This window comes from Neovison vison, chromosome 6, assembly GCF_020171115.1.
Source record: "Neovison vison isolate M4711 chromosome 6, ASM_NN_V1, whole genome shotgun sequence".
Classification (NCBI taxonomy): Eukaryota; Metazoa; Chordata; class Mammalia; order Carnivora; family Mustelidae; genus Neogale; species Neogale vison.
The window spans coordinates 94,132,286-94,152,518 of NC_058096.1; the positions used below are offsets into that span (position 1 = coordinate 94,132,286).

Consider the following 20,233-nt stretch of genomic DNA (forward strand, 5'->3'; position numbering starts at 1 on the left):
TTAGGTCTGATGTCTCTTGTAGGCAGCATATAGATGGGCCTTGTTATTTTATCCTTTCAGTTACCTTATATCTTTTCCTTGGAGCATTTAGTCCATTTACATTTATTCATTTATTTATTTAAGATTTTATTTATTTATTTGACAGTGAGCACAAGTACGGGGAGCAGCAGGCAGAGGGAGAGGGAGAAAGCAGGCTCCTTACTGAGCAGAGAGCCCTGTGACGGGTTGGATCCCAGGACCCTGGGATCATGACCTGAGCCAAAGGCAGATGCCTAATGACTGAGCCATCCAGGCACCCCAGTCCATTTACATTTAAAGTAATTATTGATAGGTATGTATTTACTAGAATTTTGTTGTTTACTGGTTGTTTCTGTAATTCTCTCTTCCCTTGTGATTGATCGTTTTGGTTTTCTTTAGTGTCCTGCTTGAATTCCTTTCTCTTCTTGTGTATCTGTTAGAGGTTTTTGCTTTGTTGTTACACTGGGGTTCATATATAACACCCTGTGTATAGCAGTCTATATTGAGATCATGGTCTCTTAGTTCTCTAAGAGCACTGAAGTTTTATTACCCCCCTCCATGTTTTAGGTATATGAGGTCATATTTTACCTCTTTTTGTGTATCCCTTGACTAGTTTTTATAGATAAAATTGATTTTACTACTTTTATTTTAACCTCCTTACTAGGTTTCTAAGTGATTGATCTACTACCTTAACTATATGTTTGCTTTTACTGTGAAATTTTCTTCCACTGTGGCCTTTTCTTTCCACTTAGAGAATCTCCTTTAACATTTCTTGTAAAGCTAGCTTAGGGGTGATGAACTCCTTTAACTTTTGTTTGTCTGGGACACACTCTCCCCTTCAATTCTGAGTGATAATCTTGCTGGATAAAGTATTCTTGGTTGCAGAAGTTTTGTTTTGCTTTTTTCTTTCAGCGCTTTGATGATGCCATGCCCTTCTGGTCTATAGCATCCTGCTGAAAATGAGCTGATAGCCTTATGGGGTTTCCCATGTATATATGTAACTGCTTTTCTCTTGCTTTGGGACTTTCTCTTCAATTTTTGTCATTTTAATTATGTGTCTTGGTGTGGACCTCCCTGGGTTCATCTTAAGACTCTTCTTGCCTCTTGCACCTAGAGGTCAGTTTCCTCCCCAGATTAAGGAAGTTTTCAGCTGTTATTTCTTCAAATAAGCTTTCTGTCCCCCTTCTCTCATCTCTTTCTGGGATCCCATAATGCAAATGTTCATGTACTTGATAAGTCACAGAGATACTTTAACCTATTCTCATTTTTTATTTTTACTGTTCAGCTTGAATATTTTCCATTACCCTGTCTTCCAGATCACTGATTGATTCTTCTGTATCTTCTAATCCACTGATTTGCTCTAGCCCATTTTTAATTTTAGTTATTACATTCTTCACCCCTGACTAGTTCTGAGTTCAGCCACTCTTCTCTCAAGTCTGGTGAGTATCTTTCTGACCATTACCTTGAACTCTATCAGGCATATTGCTGATCTCTTTTTCTGTGGTTTTGCCTTCTTTCATTTGGAACGTTTTCCTGTGTTTCCTCATTTTATGTTTCTGTGAATTACATAAGTCAGCCGCTTCTCTTGGTCTTGAAATTAGTGGCCTTGTGTGGAACATGTCCTGTAGTTACCTGTAACATGGCCCTCTCTGGTCACCAGAATTTATTGAGGTTGAGCTATGACGGATGCTGACGTGCTGGTGGATGATGCTAGCCCTCTGCCCTACCGCCTACAATGATCATCCTGTAGTGTTGAGGGCACACTGGTGGGCAGGGCTTGTCTGCTGCACAGCTGGCTAATAAGCCCTAGTCATCTCTACATCATGCAGACTGGGCCAGCGCTCAGCCTGTCTGCGGTAGTCCGCATTGCCTGCTCTGGGCTCACTGGTAGGCAGTGCTTATTTCCTGTGTGGGTGGCTGTGAGACCTGGTTGCAGCCCTTGTGGGCTTGCTGTCTGGAATGAGAGTCTGTAACTGCTGCAGACACAGTGAGGGGTAGGGCTTGCTCCCTCTAGAGGCAGCTGAGAAGCACAGCTACAGCATCTGCATTTGCACTGGTATATGGGGTTAGCTCCTCACTCCCCAGGGAGGAAATGCTGTGGAGGGGTGCCTACCACAGTGGGCAGGTTGGAAGGGCAGGGCACACAGTGCTAGCAAGGTAGGGGGAGAATGTCAGAACTGGCTTCTACAAGTGTCTTGACTGTCTAGGCTGGGAGAGGACAAGAAAAATGGCACCCACTAGCACTTTCAAGCCCAGGGAAAGCTCCTGTTTATCTCCTATAGATTCCTGCCCCTCCTGTACACATCCTAAAACTAGTTGATAAATCTCTTTCAGATGTACCCCAGGCACTTTTCAAACTGCTGCTTCTATGCTCTGTCTTGGGCCAAGTTATTTAATGTGTTGGCTTTTAAAGACTTGGTTTCCTGCAGCCCTCCAGGTCTTCTGGAGTTAAGCCACACTGATTTTCAAAGCCAGACATTATGGAGACTGGTCTTACTAGTGCAAGTTCTCAGGGCCAAGGGTGTCCATTGTGGGGTCACTCCTCCTCGCCTGTGATGTCCTTCACCTTTGTGAGTAGTCACTCCAGGAGTTTCATTACCGATGGCAGATGGCAGCTCTGTACCTCCTACGCTTTTGATGTGACCTTGCTACACCTAGCTGTAGATGATCTGTTCTGCCACCCGTCAGGTAGTTTTCAGAGTGAGTAGCAGTACATGCAGCAGTTGCCACCATGTGTGGCCGGGGTGGAGGGCGGCGGTGAATTTAGGATTCTCCTACTCTGCCATCTTCCTTCTCCTGTAAAATTTCTTTTAAAACAATGATACTTTTTCCACAGTGGACAGTTATACAAAGCCATTTTAATATAATCATTTTTTTTTCAAATGTATAAAAGGTAAGATGTTCTAATTTAAGAATTTAATAGGCAATAAAATATTAACATAAGACAAATAATGTGAAAATTTCAGAGCTTGTTTTTCATAGATGTCCACCTACTGGTACAAGAGTAAAACCTGCATTAGGTGAGTTCGTGCAAGCTTCTCCGTAAGTTGGTCTCCAGTAGTAATGCTTTTTAAGGCCATTGGAGACTTCTGCAAGATACACATGTCCGTCCACCACAAATGGCTCCACATCTGTATTGTCTGGTTTTAGACAGCCCATTTGAATTAAGTCTGAATAAGCCTATGATTTTTAAGAAAAGAGAAACCTGTCATTAAGAAAATTGTTTAATTTCCATAAAATGAATAAGCTAATTGCAATTTTCAGATTAGCTGTGCTGATTTTCAGTTTAAAATATTCTGAGTAAATACTAAATTTTAGTATTTTTTACATATAATTTTTATTCACTTAATTTCACATAATTATAATCTTGAAAAAGTTATTTCTAAGTTTTGAAGTATTTTGTTTTATGGCTCCCAGAATTAACAGTTCTCTGTATTACAGATTTTGTGGGCCAAAGGTCTCATTGTCAAAATTTTCAAGTCCTGCAGGGGTTTGTAAATGAGGGAGGAAGGAGTTGTGTATGCCTTGAAAATCTGATGATAGCCAGGGACCCATTTCACAGGAAAATAAGCAACCAGATTTTGACATATGGCTGTATGGAGTTCATGAACTCCCTGACGCTAATTTATAGATTGAGGCTAAGACAATTTCTGTAGTATCAGATGCTGACCTGGCTGTAGCCTAATTCTGTCTTCACTGTAGAATTTTCTTTGTATATCACTTATGGATCATTGGTATCTTTGTAAGGGTATCATACAAACATGTTAAAATGGTTGGTTAATAAGATTGTGAGTATAGAGAAAGATATATAGACAGTAAAAAATTTAAAATTTTAGCTGTTTTCTGCTTAGGCTTATTATTCCAAACTCATTCTAGTGTGTAGAATATGATCTTTTTCTGAAATCAAGGGTTTAAATAGTATATTTTATTACTCTTTTTGGAGGTAGAATTTTGGATAGTCTTTTTGCAAATTGAGAATTTTAGCATCTTCATTCTTTCCAAATAAAAACTATTTGTTACAATGCTTTTTGTTTTGCAAGTGGTATCAAGGGCTGTGTTTACATAAGCAACCTAAAAGCAGCATAAAAGACTAGGTCTCCAAATTCCATGTCTTGGTTTAATTATTGGGCAGCAGACTGGAGAGTGTGCTACATCAAATTTAGAATAAATCAATAGTTCTGGTTTTTAAAATATTTTTTTAGAGGAATTGGGATTGTATAATTCAGTGATCTCTATATTAATATGTGGTATTCGTTGCCTTCTATTTAAACCACAAAACTTTCCAGTGCTTAGTTTTTAGGTCTTACGTTAAAATTTATCAAAACTGAAGTGTCTTACTACATTTTGGAATAATTTCCAAGGCCACCTGTAAATGCCCGATACTATAGAGAAGACCCCAGGAAAAGCCTTTAGTGAAGGAAGAAAAAAAAAAACTTACCACACATGTAGCCTCATCAAATTGGTTTCCCCAAATGTAAACATTCGAGAGTGTGGGATTTGTTTTCATTGACTGTGAAAGTGCAACCAGTCCTTCTCCCTGTATGTTGTTGCTGACTACTGACAACCTATCAGAAACAAGAAGTAATAACCCTGGAAACCAATACATACTTCCACAAAGAAGATGCATAAGTTAGCCAACAACATTGATTTTATTTTGTAAATATTTTATTGTATAAAATCTTGGAAAGTAAAGATACTAAAGAATAATGCTAACTGGGGCGCCTGGGTGGCTTAGTGGGTTAAAGCCTCTGCCTTTGGCTGGCATCATGATCCCAGGGTCCTGGAGCCCCACATCTGGCTCTCTGCTCAGCAGGGAGCCTGCTTCCCCCCCCCCCCGTTTCTCTGCCTACTTGTGATCTCTGTCTACTTGTGATCTCTGTCAAATAAATAAATAAAAATCTTTTTTAAAAAAAATAATGCTACAGTGCCTGGGTGGCTCAGTTGGTTAAGCAACTGCCTTCGGCTCAGGTCATGATCCTGGAGTCCTGGGATCAAGTCCCACATCGGGCTCCCTGCTCTGCAGGGAGTCTGCTTCTCCCGCTGACCTCTCTCCTCTCATTCTCTTTCTCATTCTCTCTCTCAAATGTCAATATGTCAGCTTAGAAACTTTTCATATTTCATCATGAATCTTGGGTCTTAAGGGGATTGATGTCAGTTTTTTTTTTTTTTTTTTTAAGATTTATTTATTTGACAGAGATCACAAGTAGGCAGAGAGGCAGGCAGAGAGGAAGTAGGCTCCCCACTGAGCAGAGAGCCCGATGTGGTGCTCCATCCCAGGACCCTGGGATCACGACCTGAGCCTAAGGCAGAAGCTTTAACCCACTGGGCCACCCAGGTGCCCCTTGATGTTAGTATTTTAAAAGTTTAAGTTTTTCTCTTGATTAAATACAAAACCATACTAACGCTCTAAGACTCCTGTTGTGTGAAGCAAGAGTTTCACTGAGATGCTTTGCTCCTGCATTTTCTAGTCTGTTAAAAGAAAGATCTAGTACTTCCAGGGTAGTATTGCTTTTCAGTACGTCAGCCAAAAACACCATTCCGTCACAAGTTATTTTATTGCTGGGAAGGGAAGAATACATGGTTACATTTGAAAATATGAAGTATTCTTTTATTCATAGAGATTAACATGCCTCAGAATTGTTGTATAGAACATTATTTTTCTAGGTTAGTAAAAGATTTTAATCACTCAGTTTCAAAAAAAGTAATGAAAATTTGCTATAAAATGTTGCTCCGTTCTGGTTTACTCATGATTAAATGCTCCATTCACACTGTTGAGATAAAATAATCAGTATAAACTAGATACTAAAGCTTAGTACAAAAAGTTGACAACAATGATTGTATCTTCTGATCTTAGGAATTACTGTCTTAACAGTATAGCCTCTGTATCATGAATATTTACATAGATTATTCCCAGGACTTCTAATGTATTATCACTTACCAGCTGACATCAAGGTAGCGTAGGCTTCTGTTCAGATACAGTGCGTCACATAACTGTTTTATACCACAGTTTTTTATATTATGCTTACACACGTGTAGTTCAACAAGGCAGTGATTTTCTTTCAACATGTGGCCTAGATGAACTGTGGATTCTTCCTAAAAATAGGCAAAATCTTCTAAAATACAGTTTTGAAGCTGTACATTTGAAGCTGTACCAAATACATGCTAAGTTACTTAAAATAGCTTTTTTTTTTTTTAAGATTTTATTTATTTGACAGAGCTCACAAATAGGTAGAGAGGCAGGCAGAGAGAGAAGGGGGAAGCAGGTTCTCCACTGAGCAGAGCCTGACATGGGGCTTGATCAGGACACTGAGACCATGACCCAAGCCGAAGGCAGAGGCTTAACCCACTGAGCCACCCAGGCGCCCCCTTAAATTAGCGTTTTAAAAAGATACCAGTTGAGACTATTAGCCTATAATTTGTATTTGCTTTGGCTTGGTTTTTAAGAAAAATCACTTTTGCCACAAGTGATACTTTATCATTTTAAAAACCAGCAGCAGGCACTTGGAAAGTACAGTGACTACGTGAGGTAAATAGGCTGGAATAAAAAAGTCCGTTCTAAACAATCACTCCAGAAGGGTTGGGGGGGGTGATTGGCCCCATGATATATTGCACATATTAAGCTCCCTTACTGTTGTCCTTTCAAGAATCTCCAGATGTTTCTTATACCCATATGTTCCTGAACTTTACTCTTGATCTCCACTCTTTATGGATAAAATACAAAGCCATTTCTCGGGGTGCCTGGGTGGCTCAGTGGGTTAAAGCCTCTGCCCTCGGCTCAGGTCATGATCCCAGGGTCCTGGGATCAAGCCCCCTATCGGGCTCTCTGCTCAGCAGGGAGCCTGCATCTTCCTCTCTCTGCCTGCTTTTCTGCCTACTTGTGATCACCGTCTGTCAAATAAATAAAATCTTTAAAAAAAAAAATACAAAGCCATTTCTCAATGTTGGTTCTATTTTAAAAATACACTCAGTCCTGTGATATCCAGTTCTTCCTTTTTATAATCATCCCAAATCTCTAAATACATTTTCCAGTCACTGGAAGACTTATTTTTAATTCCAAACTGTAGCTCCTTCCAGGCAAAAAGTATATAACATCAATGAGGATTTGAGTACCAAGCACTTTTTTTTTTAAACAAAGTCAAAGTAGGTCTTAAGATGAATGGGTCAGTATTTTATGGTAAGAAGTCCTCTTACTTGATTGCTGCTTTTTTTCTTTTTAAGTAAGCTCCATGCCCAGCAAGGAGCCCAACGCAGGGCTTGAACTCATGACCCTGAGATTAAGACCTTAGCTGAGATGAAGAGTCTGATGTTTAACCGACTGAGCCACCCAGGTGTCCCCAGATTGCTGTATTTGTAAGTTTTACAGTCACTGGAAATGCTGATCACGAACATGGATATCTATGTATGCTCAAATTATGTACTAATACATAATAACTGAGAAAAACTACAAAATTTAAATCATGTAGCAGTAGCAGATAGTACATGAGTTGTAATAAAAGTATATGAGCTTTATGAGAAAACTGTCCAAATACTAGCTCTATACTAGCTGCCTGACTTTGGGCAAATGATTTCATCTAGCTAAGACTGTTTCCTTTTCTGTAAGGTAGGTAATATTATACTTCCCTCACAATTAACAAAAAAGTACCTGGCATAAAATAACTGATCTATAGAACACTATAAAGCATTTTTTATTGTTCAGTAGTCTATAATCCTGTATCTGATTTATTTAAATTATTGCTGACACTGAAAAAGGCCCAAAGGGAAGCTATAGTTTGGGATCTTAACAAATGCAAACTGACCACTTAGGGGGTCCAGTGTTGCTCTGCATGGTGCCTGGAACCGGACAGGATACATGTTTGTGGTTTATGCTTTGTGGTTTTTTTTTAGATCAAGAAATTTGGTTGAGGGACCACCCTTATTAAGGAAGGGAACTAAAATCAGGAATAGTGTTTTTAGATCATTTATCAACTTTGACAGTTTGCTTAGGATGGCACCTGGCATCAGTATCTTTCCATGCTCCCCAGATAGTGAAATGGAATAGGTTTGCAGGCTTATGTTTGGGAACAGCAAAGTATGAAGAAACCCAGGAGGACTCTACTCCACAGCCACTGAAGAGACTAGGACTCAGAGGGACAGAGAGTGGCTGCCTCGGAGAGGAAAAGAAAGCAGCCTGGAGTTTAGCTGACTGCTAGAAGCACTGGGCTAAGAGCAAGAGCCTGCACCTGAGAAAGACCTTGGGCTTTTCTTAACTATTCTCCGATTTGGGAATAATGACACCACTCAACACACTTAAAAGAGGAATGGTGTTTCTAATGTGATTTCACATAGTTTAACATACTTATTTCCTCAAGGCTTTAATCAGAACGTTTTGATTTAGCCTTCAGATCTCATGTCCTCAATCTGAGAACCTTGTCTGCCACTTCTAAAAGAATGTTAAAGAACAGGAGAAGCCTTGAAAGCAACTACCATGTTTTTACTCATCATCTTGTCTCCAGAGTGCAGCTTACCTATAGGATCAAGTCCAGACTTCCCAGGCTGCTCTTCATACACATTCTGCCATTGTTACTCATGATTTCAAAGCAGTTTAGTGATAGTAATATAACAACAAAATTCACAGCCTTTAAAACTTTAATAATTGTTTCCATCTTGACTACTCTGCCTCTTTACAGGTTTACTCACCGTTAATCTGAGTTTACAAGAAAAAAAAGACCTGTTTACTGCTTAAATAAACAACATCTAAAATCATAATTTAACTCAGTTTTTCTTCAAATAAGTTCTTTGTAAATACAGTAAATTCTAAAAATATTAACCTTGAAATAACCTTCAGTAAATAGTGTCTTCATTTTTTTCACATGTAATAATATTAGCTGTCATCACTTTGAATACATACCTGTTCACCATACAGTATAGGTCGGTTTAGGTTTATTCCCTTAATTGTTCGGTTTTGCGTTAGGACTGTAGCAAATGCTATCACACTTTGCATCCCCTAGAAATAGTAAATTCGTTAAGGAGCTGACAAAGTATATAATCTCCCTATTTCAAAACCAGTAATCTAGATTCAAAGAAATAAACTGTATTTTAAGATTTTATTTATCTGTCAGAACTGTAAACCCTGAATTATAGTTTGGTCAAACTCAGAAGTAAATTGTTACTATGTTCTTTTCTCCCTGCCCTAAAATCTATAACCTGCACAGGGAGTTTCTTAAAGTTTCAGTATCTATTTCTTAGGACATTCACCTCTAGGTTTGCTCCTGAGTCCTCAAGTTTCTGTGTGTTTCCGACCTCGGATACCCAGACACACATGCAGATCTCAGCTAGGGTTCTACACTACTTAGAACAGACCTTGTGAAAGCATTCTTTTATGTGCATACTCGTTACTTTCAGTGTGTGTGCGCAGTGGAAATACCTTATTGGAAGGGCCGAATACTCCCTGATTTCTGTGTTGGACACCACCACACACCCCCAGCTGTAACACTAGGAAACCTGGGCCTCCACTTCACCAGTCTCCTCACCCTCCCATCCAATTAATCAGTAAGTCTTAGAGATTGTCTCTAAAAGACATCTCAGATTAACCCATCTGTGTGCCACCACCCACCCCCAGTCCTTTTTAACCCCCCTGGACCATAACTTGAAGTGGTCAGTGAGCTTCTTGCGACCCTCTAATTCCCCACAGAAACCAGAGTGATCTTTTTTTTTAAAGGACAAATCAAATCACATCACCCATCAAAGCCTTATGAGATGTATTTAGAACTCAATCCCTTTTTCCCCTGGCCTTGACCCACAACCCATACAACACTGCTTGATCTGGCCTCTGCACACCTCTACACCCACACTTTGAGATACTCTGACTAGCCACTCTGGCTTTTCAGGTCCTAAACCTGCCAGACTCAGCCTTTCATTATTCATGTACCACTCATGATTTTTGCCATATTATAATATCAGTTTTACTGTTTACTTAATAGTTTCCTATTAAGTCAACTCACTTTTCCCACTTTAAAGTTCTATCACTACCATAAATGGAAAACTAATTCCTCAAAATAGAGCATCTGTAAAAATAAATACATGAGTAGTAAAATTACCTCTATCTGTAATAGCTGTGCTACCCATACCGTAGTCAGGGTAGCACTATCTTAGAGTCTGTGTGTGCTGGACCCCTGCCTGGGATGTTCTGCCATGGACCTTCTCCAAGGTAGTTCCTCAGATATTAGGCGACCGTGCTATTATGCAGATTACCTCCTACCAGACAGAGTACTTAGCTATCTTTGTAGCACTTTTCCTTTTGATGTTTTCCCAACTAGAATATAGGCTTTCTAATGAAGTAGCATTTTTCAATTAAATTTTTTTTCTCAAAAACTCCTGTATAGGTTAAGAAGTGTTATAGATAGAAGCTTAGGAAGAATTTTATTCTAGTTATTCCTCTATAGTATTATTTAATACAATCTTATTAATAACACTGATATGCCTAATAGTAAAAGCAAAGCAAAACAAAAAATTTCCCTGATATTAGATATTAGGGACAAGCTTAATCAGTCATAAGACTCTCATTTAGCTGATCTCTTCAACAATTCCTTATCCTATTTCCAAAGAGATGGATGCAGTACATGGGTGATTTTTCTCAACCATTTTACTTACCAGGTCACAGTCACCCAAATCTAATTTTTCTAAAGATGAATTAATTTGTAGCATTGCAGCAAAAAACATTCCACCTTTATTTTCAATCTTGTTTCCAGTCATTCTTAGGTATTTCAGAGTTGTATTCTTCTGAAAAGAAAAAGAATAAAAACTTCATTAAATTTGTATTCCACAAAATTTTTTCTTGATTACATGAGTTAGCAGACTTTTACTATTTGCAGACTCAAGTTTTCATGGTTTCATGGAGATAGAATAGGATATTCCTTAAATGTAACATTTAGTTTCCCAATAAGATAAAAATCTGGTTTAATTTTCTACTGGAAAGAATGCCCAGGAAACATGCTCAGTAAATGAAGCAGATTTTACAGGTTTTCCTTTCATTGAGAAATCTATAGATTCATTTTTAAGAAAATTAAACCACCTTTTTTTTTGAGGTAAAATTCACATAACCCAAAGTAAACCATTTTAAAATACACAATTCACTGTTTTTTAATAAATTCACAATGTTATACAACCATCACCTAGCTAGTTTCGAAAACACTTCATCCCCCCACCCCCAACAAAGGAGACCCTAAACCCATTAAGCAATCACTTTATATTCTCCATGTATCACTTTTATTTTTTTTTTTAAAGATTTTATTTATTTATTTGACAGAGATCACAAGTAGGCAGAGAGGCAGGCAGAGAGAGAGGAGGAAGCAGGCTCCCCGCTCAGCAGAGAGCCCGATGCGGGGCTCGATCCCAGGACCCTAGGATCATGACCTGAGCTGAAGGCAGAGGCTTTAACCCACTGAGCCACCCAGGCGCCCCAGTCTCCCTGTGTCACTTTTAAAGGAATGTAATTCCTCAGACATTTGCGAAGTTTAACTCCTCTCATTCCACTCTTGATAATCCTTTCACAAAGAAAATTAGACATTTCAGTGTCCTAATAAATAGTAGAGGACATAACTGCAAATAATTGAAACCCCTTAAGAACAGGAAGAAGGCAAGGAGGTCCACTGTTAATAATGCCATTTAACAGTGTACTGCAGGTTCTAGATGAGGCAGTTAGGCAAGGAAAAGAAAAAAAGGCACCCACACTGGAGAAGAAAACTATGTCTGCATGTAACAGGATATCATATATGGAAAATCCTAAGGAATCCATCTAAAAAAGTTGTTAGAACTAGTGTGTTAAGCAAGATTGCAGGACACAACACCAATATATAAAATCAATTGTATTTCTACACACTAGCAATGAACAATCCAAAACTGAAATTAAGACTCCCATTTAGGGGCACCTGGGTGCCTCAGTCAGTTAAGCATCTGCCTTCGGCTTGGGTCATGATCCTGTTGTCCTGGGATCGAGCCCCGCATGGGGCTCCTTGCTCAGCGGGAAGCTTGCTTTTCCCTCTCCCACTCCCCCTGCTTGTGTTCCCTCTCTTGTTGTATCTGTCAAATAAATATTTAAAAAAGGAGACTGTCCCATTTGTAGTAGCATCAAAAAGAATAAAGTATTAGGAATAAATTTAGCAAAATCAAGACCTGTACATTAAAAACAAACCACTGTGGGGGGCGCCTGGGTGGCTCAGCGGGTTAAAGCCTCTGCCTTCGGCTCAGGTCATGATATGATCCCAGGGTCCTGGAATTGAGCCCCACATCATCAGGCTCTCTGCTCTGCAGGGAACCTGCTTCCTCCTCTCTCTCTGTCTGCCTCTCTGCCTACTTGTGATCTCTGTCAAATAAATAAAATCTTTAAAAAAAAAAAATACCACTGTTGAAGGAAGTGAAAGATACAAATAAATGAAAACACATCCCACGTCATGAATCAGAAGACAATACTGTAGGATGACAGTACTCCCCAAATTTTCTAAAGATTGAAAGCAAATCTCTCAAAATCCTTGTTTTTTGGGGCACCTGGGTGGCTCAGTGGGTTAAAGCCTCTGCCTTCAGCTCAGGTCATGATCTCAGGGTCCTGGGATAGAGCCCAGCATCAGGCTCTCTGCTCAGCAGGGAGCCTGCTTCTCCCTCTCTCCGCCTACTTGTGATTTGTCAAATAAATAAAATCTTTTTTAAAAAAATCCTTGTTTTTCTTGCAGAAATTGATAAACTGGTCTTAAAATTCATATGGAAATGCAAAGGACCCAGAAGATCCAACACATCTTGAAACAACAAAAAGGACTCACTTCTTGACTTCAAAACTGACTACAAACTACAGTAATCAAGATTGTGTGGGACTGACATAAGGACAGACATACAGGTTAATAGAATAGAAGAGTAGAGAAATAAACTGTTTGTAATCAATTTTTGACAAGGGCATCAAGAAAATTAATGGGGGAGGAATAATCTTAAATAGTGTTGGGACAACTGGATATCCACATGCAAAAGAATGAAATTAGACTCCTACCTCATACCATATACAAAAATTAACTCAAAATGGATCACAGAACTAGACAAAGGAGCTAAAAACACACTTAGAATATGCAAATATAAATCTTAATGATTTTGAGATAGGCAAGGCCTTAGATGTAACACCAAAAGCACAAAGGAAAAAAGCTGAACTTTATCCAAATTAATTTTGTGCTTCAAAGGATGCCATGAAGGAAGTGAAAAGGCAATCTACAGAATAACAGAAAACATTTGCAGATCATGTATAAGAGACTTTATATCCAGAACATACAGACTACTCTTAGCATTTAAAAAGACAACTAGACATGGGCTTCGAACAGATATTTTTTCAAAACAATGCCATATGAAAAGATGCTAAGCATCATTATTCATGATGGGAATGCAAATCAAATCCAAAAAACCTCTGCATATCTACTAGGATGGCTAAAATCAAGAAGACAGTAACAAGTGCTAGATGTAGAGAAACGAGGACACTCCTACAGTGCTGGACTTGTAAAAAGACAGTTTGGAAAACAGTTGAACAATTACCAAATGATCTAGCAGTTACATTTCTAGGTATACATCCAAGAAAACTGAAAACATGCACACAAAAATGTGCAAATATTCATAGTACATTATTGTAGACAAAAAGTGGAAACCTAAATGTCCTTAACTGATGGATGAATAGGATATATCCAAACAATGGAATATTATTTGGCAATAAGAATCAAGTATGTTACAATACAGATGGACCTTGAAAGCATTAAGCCAGTAATAGGAGACCACATATTTTAAGATTCCATTTATGTGAAATGTCCAGAATAGGCAATCTATTAGATGGAACACAGATTAGTGACTGCCAGGGGCTGGGAGGGTGAAAGAAGCACAGAGAAGGACTGCTAATGTGTACACGGTTTCTTTCGGGGATGAAATGTTCTAAAAACAGTGATGGTCATGCCATTCTGAATATACAAAAAACCACTGAACAAAAATCTTAAAGGTAAATTTTGATGGAGAAAAAGTAAGTTCTTATGTATGCTAAGTATCTTAAAGCTTTTTAAAAATGAATTTAAAAATGCTCATGTAATATTACATTTTAATAAATTAAAGTGTAATAAAAATACACATTTGCACAATGAGTTCACAATAACATTTTGGTTAATTACAAGCTATCAGAAGTTAAAATGCCAAAAGAAAATATCTGAGGTATATAAATGCTTACATGTAGTGCTTTAGCAATCAATTCTCCACCTTCTGGCCCAATATCGTTAAACATAAGGTTTAAGTAAACGAGTTTATGTTGCTTCTATAATAAGAGAAAAGAAGCTATTACGTATGTAATTATTAGGGGAAAAAAATACAGGCACTGCTTTATTTAAGTAAAAGAATTTACCTCCAAAGAAAATCTTTGTAACAGAAAATCTCAAAGTCCAACAAAAGAAGCTACAATTGGGGTGGGGTGGGCTGTGGGAAACATCATGCTCATTTAAACATAATTGCAATGTAAGTGAAAGAAAAAGACTATTCTATTTTGATCAATTATTCAAAGTATGAATGCCCTTTATTTAACCATAGTGTACAAGTTTGCAAAAGATGACTTAGGAGCTCTAGTTACCAGCAATCTACCAATAACAAATACACAAGTGGGTTTTCAGTTTATTTCAAGTGTTGTAAATATAGTGCAAGGTCAGGACCTTGGACATTTTGCAAGACTAGCATTTTGTGTGTACCGCTAGACTAGGTGGTTTCACTGCAAACAGAATTAAGAAAACTTAAGAACATTTTGGTGATTTTTGTAATATTTTTGTAATTGCTAAGGATTAGTTCATATTTCTTAATCTTCACTCTGTCCTTGTGCTGTGTGCCATCTCATGGATAGGAGAAATTTTTTTTTATGATTTTATTTATTTAACAGAGGGATACACAGCAAGAGAAGGAACACAAGGGCAGAGGGAGAGGGAGAAGTAGGCTTCCTGCCAAGCAGGGAGCCCAATGCGGGGCTCTATCCAGGACACAGGAATCATGAACTGAGCTGAAGGCAGACGCTTAAGGACGGAGCCACTCAGGTGCCCCTCATGGACATTAGAATTTTAAGATCATTTTTAAGCTCATTAGAAGCATATTTAGCAATTGGGGAAAGTAGTTAGGAACTTAAAAAGCCAATTTAAACAATAATGATAATGCTGCTTTAAACATTTTAACTGAAAATACAAACATACACCTATATTTGCCAATCTTCTGAGGCTGAAACAAAGCCTTTTCTTAAAGTACACCTACTCTGATTGGCGGACCACACTTTTTTTCTTTTTTCTTTTTTTGGACCCCACTGTCTCTCTTAAATGAAATGCAGCCACAATGCAGCATTTCAGCATGGGCATCTTCAAAGAAGTCTGCAATAAAGAGTTATTAACTTAGCAGACTTGAGGTACTCAAACCACGTCCATTTCCAAAGAAAAAGTACTGGCTTTTAACTGACTCCTGGAAGAAAACAAAAAGAACTAACAACGTTTTGTAGTAAAATACCTGAAGCAGTCTTGCAGCATAGTATGCACCAACATCACTTATGAGGTTATATCTAACATCCAAACCTGAAGAACACAGATGAATACAGGCTGATATTCCTTATACTGAATAATTAAAATCAGGAAAATTAAGAGGTAATGATTTTTAAGGAGACATATACCACTGATATATGGACTCTTCTTTAAAATTCTGAAAAGAATCCAAAAATCTTTGCCTGTTACTCTTTCTTCTGGCATTAAGTGACTGTTACCAGCAATATTTAATGTGATTCCTTCTGACCTATTAAAATGCAAAAAAGAAACCCACTAAAGAAATAGAAGTATTTTCCCCCCTATATAAATGGTAACATCATGAATAGCATTTACTGAAACCAAGTATGTATCACAATATAGATTTATACCAAGTAACTTAAGATGACTGAATATTCAATATATTTTGTAAACACTTCTATAGTATATAATTTTATTCTCTCTCTCTCTCTCTCTCTCTCACACACACACACACACACACCCCTCCTGATAGGTAATCACATCAAAGACTTCAATATTTTCACAAATAAATCCAGCTCCCAGGAGCTCAGGACAAATCTGAAGGCTAGACTTGGAGGCCACTGGTCTACTGTTTTTCCTTGTGTACTCTGCTACCTCCAAGACCAGCTAACAGTGTCCATCAGCCACTGTTCTAAATCAAAAGATAGATCTGTTTTAAAAGCCATGTACAAATCGCTTTAAACAAATCACTCAGTATTCCAGGATTCTCATACAGAAGGAGGTCAGTGAATACTACTTTGTAATCAAGTATTTGTCTTCCTTACCCCTTTTCGAGTTCTTCATCGACCTCTTGGAGTATATGCAATATAAAAGAATTAATTTTCTGGGACTTTTCCATACAGAGATTATAGTAAGTTTCCTGGAGATGGCCAGTAACTTCTGGAGCTTTTGAAAAATAAATGTATTACTCTTCATCACATATAAATGATATCAGGACCTTTCCTGTCCCCACTCCTTCCCCTCCCAAAAAATTACACTTCTTCAAAGATACGAATGTGTATGTTTAGAATCAGGACTGAGGAAGAAAGGGCAAAAGAATTAAGACTAGAGAAAGGAAGAAAATAGAAGGAATTAGGGGGAATAAAAATGCTGTTTGGAGAAGGAGGGCCATAGAAACACCCACTGACGCTAGGCAGACACTAACTTGCAAGTGACACAAAGAAGAACTAACATCCTGGAAGCAGAGGAAAAGGATATTCAGAGAAATTAAAGATTTTGCCAAAATCATACAGCTAATAAGGGTAGAGTATAAAAACAGACTCCAAAGCCTCTTTCCACTCGACCACACTGGGTTAGGAGACTCACATTTTCTTAACAGGACGTCAAATAAAAAATTTTTATTTTATTTTATTAAAAATAAAAATTATTAAAAATATTAAAATATAAAAATATTTAAAATAAAATTTTATTTAATTTTTTTATTTTTTATTTTAATCAAATAAAAACATTTTAATCAGAGGATCTAAACTCCAAAAGGATCTGAAAATCCGTGAGTCCCCAAGGCTCCCTGGATACCCTCTACACATGCACGTTGATGGCATCTTTGACTACAGCTCTGTCGGTTCCTCCTAAAACTGAGTTGAGGCCAGACTCAGAGAAGCTCTTCACCTACCCTGGCCTTTCACTTCCTCTTTGTAAAGGTTGATTTTTCTCTGTTCAGTCCTTAATAAAGATGATAGAAACAAAGCAGGAGTTGAAATCTCCTTCCTCTGTTATGCCTGAAGCTTTCCTTAATGGTCTTACTGTTTGGGATATTAATTTACAAGGATCTTTGGAAGACCCAAGCTTTCTGGGGGTAGAAGTGATGTTGTTCCTCTTCTTAGAAGCACCTACCACTATCTTTGTTTTCTGTCTTATCTTATGTATAGGTCTTTTTTTTTTTTTTCCAAGATTTTATTTATTTATTTGACAGAGATCACAAGCAGGCAGAAAGGCAGGCAGAGAGAGAAGGAAAAGCAAACTCCCCACCGAGCAGAGAGCCCGATGCGGGGCTTGATCCCAGGACCCTGAGATCATGACCTGAGCCGAAGGCAGACGCTTAAGCCACTGAGCCACCCAGGTGCCCCTGTATAGGTCTCTTAAAAAAAATAACAATAAAATAAAAAAATAAAAATAAAAATCTGTGCTCAGAGATCTCACTACTCAACCAACTTGGGGTCTTCAGGAGCCAGCCTCTGAGTTTCTGCATCTCAAGAGATGTATTTTGCTGAGATTTCTGCACTGTATGAGCTCAAGAGTTTGCTAAACAAACTTGCAGAACAAGATTTAAAATGAGGAACATTACATTAAAAATGGAAGCACTAAACTTTTCTTAATAGTTTTCTTTTAAATCAGCTTTTAAAAAATTAATTTAACCCACTTATTCCAGACAAGTTGGAAATTTCAATATCGAAAGGAAATAAATATCAACAATCCCATGTTAAAGAGCCATTACAATTAAGGTCTCTGGGTATTTCCTTCTTATTGTTTTTCTCAACTATGTACATATTAGCCTTTTTTTAAAAATCAGAATTTTTCAGTACAGTTCTATATCTTTTCAGTTAACATTGAGTTTTCCCATGTCAGCCTCAGAAAAATTTTAATGTCAACAGAATTTCCTCTTATGGTTTGATGCATATAAGAAACCCTTCCTTATTTTAGGAAATTTCCATGAATCTAAATAACATTTTAGCACAATATTTCCCAAACTGTGTTCTTCAGAATACAAATCTTTTGTGAGATGATCAAACATGTTCTAAATAGAATAGATTTTATTGTCAAATACATTTGGGAAGTTCTAAATTAAAGCTAAACAAACCTCTATAACACTTCTCAGGACATTTACAACACTCAAGGGCACAAAGACTTCAAATTGTTGAGCCTGGAGAGAAGGGAGAATAAAAATATTCCATTTCCCAGACTTATGTGACCATGGTTCACATGGAGTTCAAGCTACAAAATGCTACTTTAGCATTCTCCACAGACAACACAGCAAATTGATCTGTAACAAATTTACTTGTTGGAGCTGGACTCCCAGGAGGCTTCTTTTCTCCCTTCTGGCTACTACCTTATTTAGTATTAAAAAAGTGAAGACTGGCCTGAGAATCTGAGTCAGGGCCTGCCCTCAGCTGGCTGCACCACACCCAGGATGTACCCAAGAAATGTGTCAAGACTTAGAACTCATGTTTCTCTGAGGGAAGGAATCTTAGACTACAAGCTAAATATAGCTAAAGAAAGTTACAGGAAAATTCTTAAGAGCTCCTGGGTGGCTCAGTGGGTTAAGCATCTGACTGCAGCTCAGGTCACAATCCTGGGGTCCGGCCCCACTTTGGGGTCCCTGCTTAGCTAGGAGTCTGTTTCCTCCCTCTGTCTCTCTCCTCAGCTTGTGCTCTCTCTTGCAAATAAATAGATAAAATCTTTTTTAAAGGGTGGGGGGGAGGAGGGAGAAAAGGAAAGGAAAAGGAAAAGAAAATTCTCATTACCTGACCATGGATTTAAAGTATTTAAAAATTTCTGCTATGCTCTTTCATGTTGTATGTCAGGATTTTACGGTACCAAAAATTTATTTCCTGTATTCATCTTAGGGGAGAATAATAAATCCATCTTCAAATTGTAAAGCTAAAACTAAGACTAACCAGTTACACAAGGAAATATAAAGAATCTAACTCAAATGTCATTTTTCTTGTAATCCGAGTATTTTTTACCTGGCAGCACGTTTTAAAATTTCTAAAGAAAGGGCTCATTTTGGAGGTGGTCCCCTATGCCCTTCTGTACTGGAACAGCCAAATACCAGAAAATCCAAGAGTTGGGAGTGAGTCAGACTGGGGTGGTTGCCCAGGATCAGCTGTGTGACTTTGAACAAGTTATCTTAATTCTCCCATCTTAAATTTCCTCTTATGCTAAAAGCAGAGCACGGTGCGCATCTCAAGGATGCAATGAGGAATAGGTAAGTGTTCTAGCACAGTTCCGTATCTACAGGCACATTAACACAAGCATCCAAAATGGAAATGGTGGCAAGACGAGGGACGTGCAGGCTATGCTTAATTTGCTCGAGATCATTCACGGTTGCAGAAATACTTAAAACGGAGGTGACATAGAGATGCCAAGTCAGAACGGTCTCAAGGCCCTCTTGCCCACCTAGGCCCTGCTTTCTGGAACTTCCACCAATAAAGGGCCCCAGAACTTTCCCGGAGACTCTGATAAGGGTAAAGCAACAGACACACCTTCCTCCAGGACGATGGCTAGTGTGAAGGGCGGACTCATCGGGGGAACTTGGGCTCCCTTCCCACCCACATTTGGGGGCCCCAAAGTTCTGGCCGCAGCTGAGGTTCCCGGGGGCGCCCGCCTGCCACATGGCCTCGAGCTGGCGGCCGGCTGGGAGGAACGGGCTGTGCCGGCGACCCTGCCGCTGGGGCCGGAGCCGCCTCCCGCACTTCCCGTGGGCCCGGCGGGCGCCGAAGGACGTCCGATTTCTTACCACTACCGTCCGCGGGGGCCGAGAAAGAATTAGGGGTTGTAGTGGGTACGGGAGTGGGGAACCCAGGCCCGGCCCCCGCGGCCTCCTTCCCCGGGTCCCACATGTTCATTCCTCTTCACCCCTGGGCCGCCGCGGAAGCGTTGGCATGACGACGGCGCGCATGCGCCTGCGCAGTCCCGGGCCACACACCTGC

The 20,233-nt window shown here is 38.9% G+C and overlaps 1 protein-coding gene across 3 annotated transcripts; it reads right to left on the minus strand.

Annotated features, from left to right (window-relative positions):
* Positions 1-2,876: 2,876 nt before the first annotated feature.
* On the minus strand, positions 2,877-20,196 carry LRRC34 (leucine rich repeat containing 34). 3 transcript variants are annotated; one of them, XM_044251755.1, is made up of 11 exons: positions 20,041-20,196; positions 16,349-16,469; positions 15,695-15,813; positions 15,535-15,599; positions 14,234-14,317; positions 10,648-10,776; positions 8,906-9,001; positions 5,957-6,111; positions 5,422-5,577; positions 4,457-4,583; positions 2,877-3,198 (listed from the first exon to the last, which is right to left on the minus strand). In XM_044251755.1, the coding sequence occupies exons 1-11, from the start codon at positions 20,147-20,149 to the stop codon at positions 2,995-2,997; spliced, it is 1,365 nt and encodes a 454-aa protein (XP_044107690.1). In that variant the 5' UTR covers positions 20,150-20,196; the 3' UTR covers positions 2,877-2,994. The 3 variants fall into 3 exon arrangements, with proteins under 3 accessions (XP_044107690.1, XP_044107691.1, XP_044107692.1); XM_044251756.1 differs by lacking the exon at positions 14,234-14,317; XM_044251757.1 differs by lacking the exon at positions 5,422-5,577.
* Between the last annotated feature and the right edge of the window lie 37 nt (positions 20,197-20,233).

What these genes read in the sequence shown, in the direction of transcription:
- LRRC34 (XM_044251755.1), bottom strand. Translation starts at nt 20,149, where the DNA reads ATGAACATGTGGGACCCGGGGAAGGAGGCCGCGGGGGCCGGGCCTGGG. An exon ending in GAAGAGTCCATATATCAGTG is followed by an intron (nt 15,600 to 15,694) that starts GTATATGTCTCC and finishes TGTGTTCTTCAG; the next exon opens with GTTTGGATGTTAGATATAAC. An exon ending in TTGATGAGGCTACATGTGTG is followed by an intron (nt 3,199 to 4,456) that starts GTAAGTTTTTTT and finishes TAAAAATCATAG; the next exon opens with GCTTATTCAGACTTAATTCA.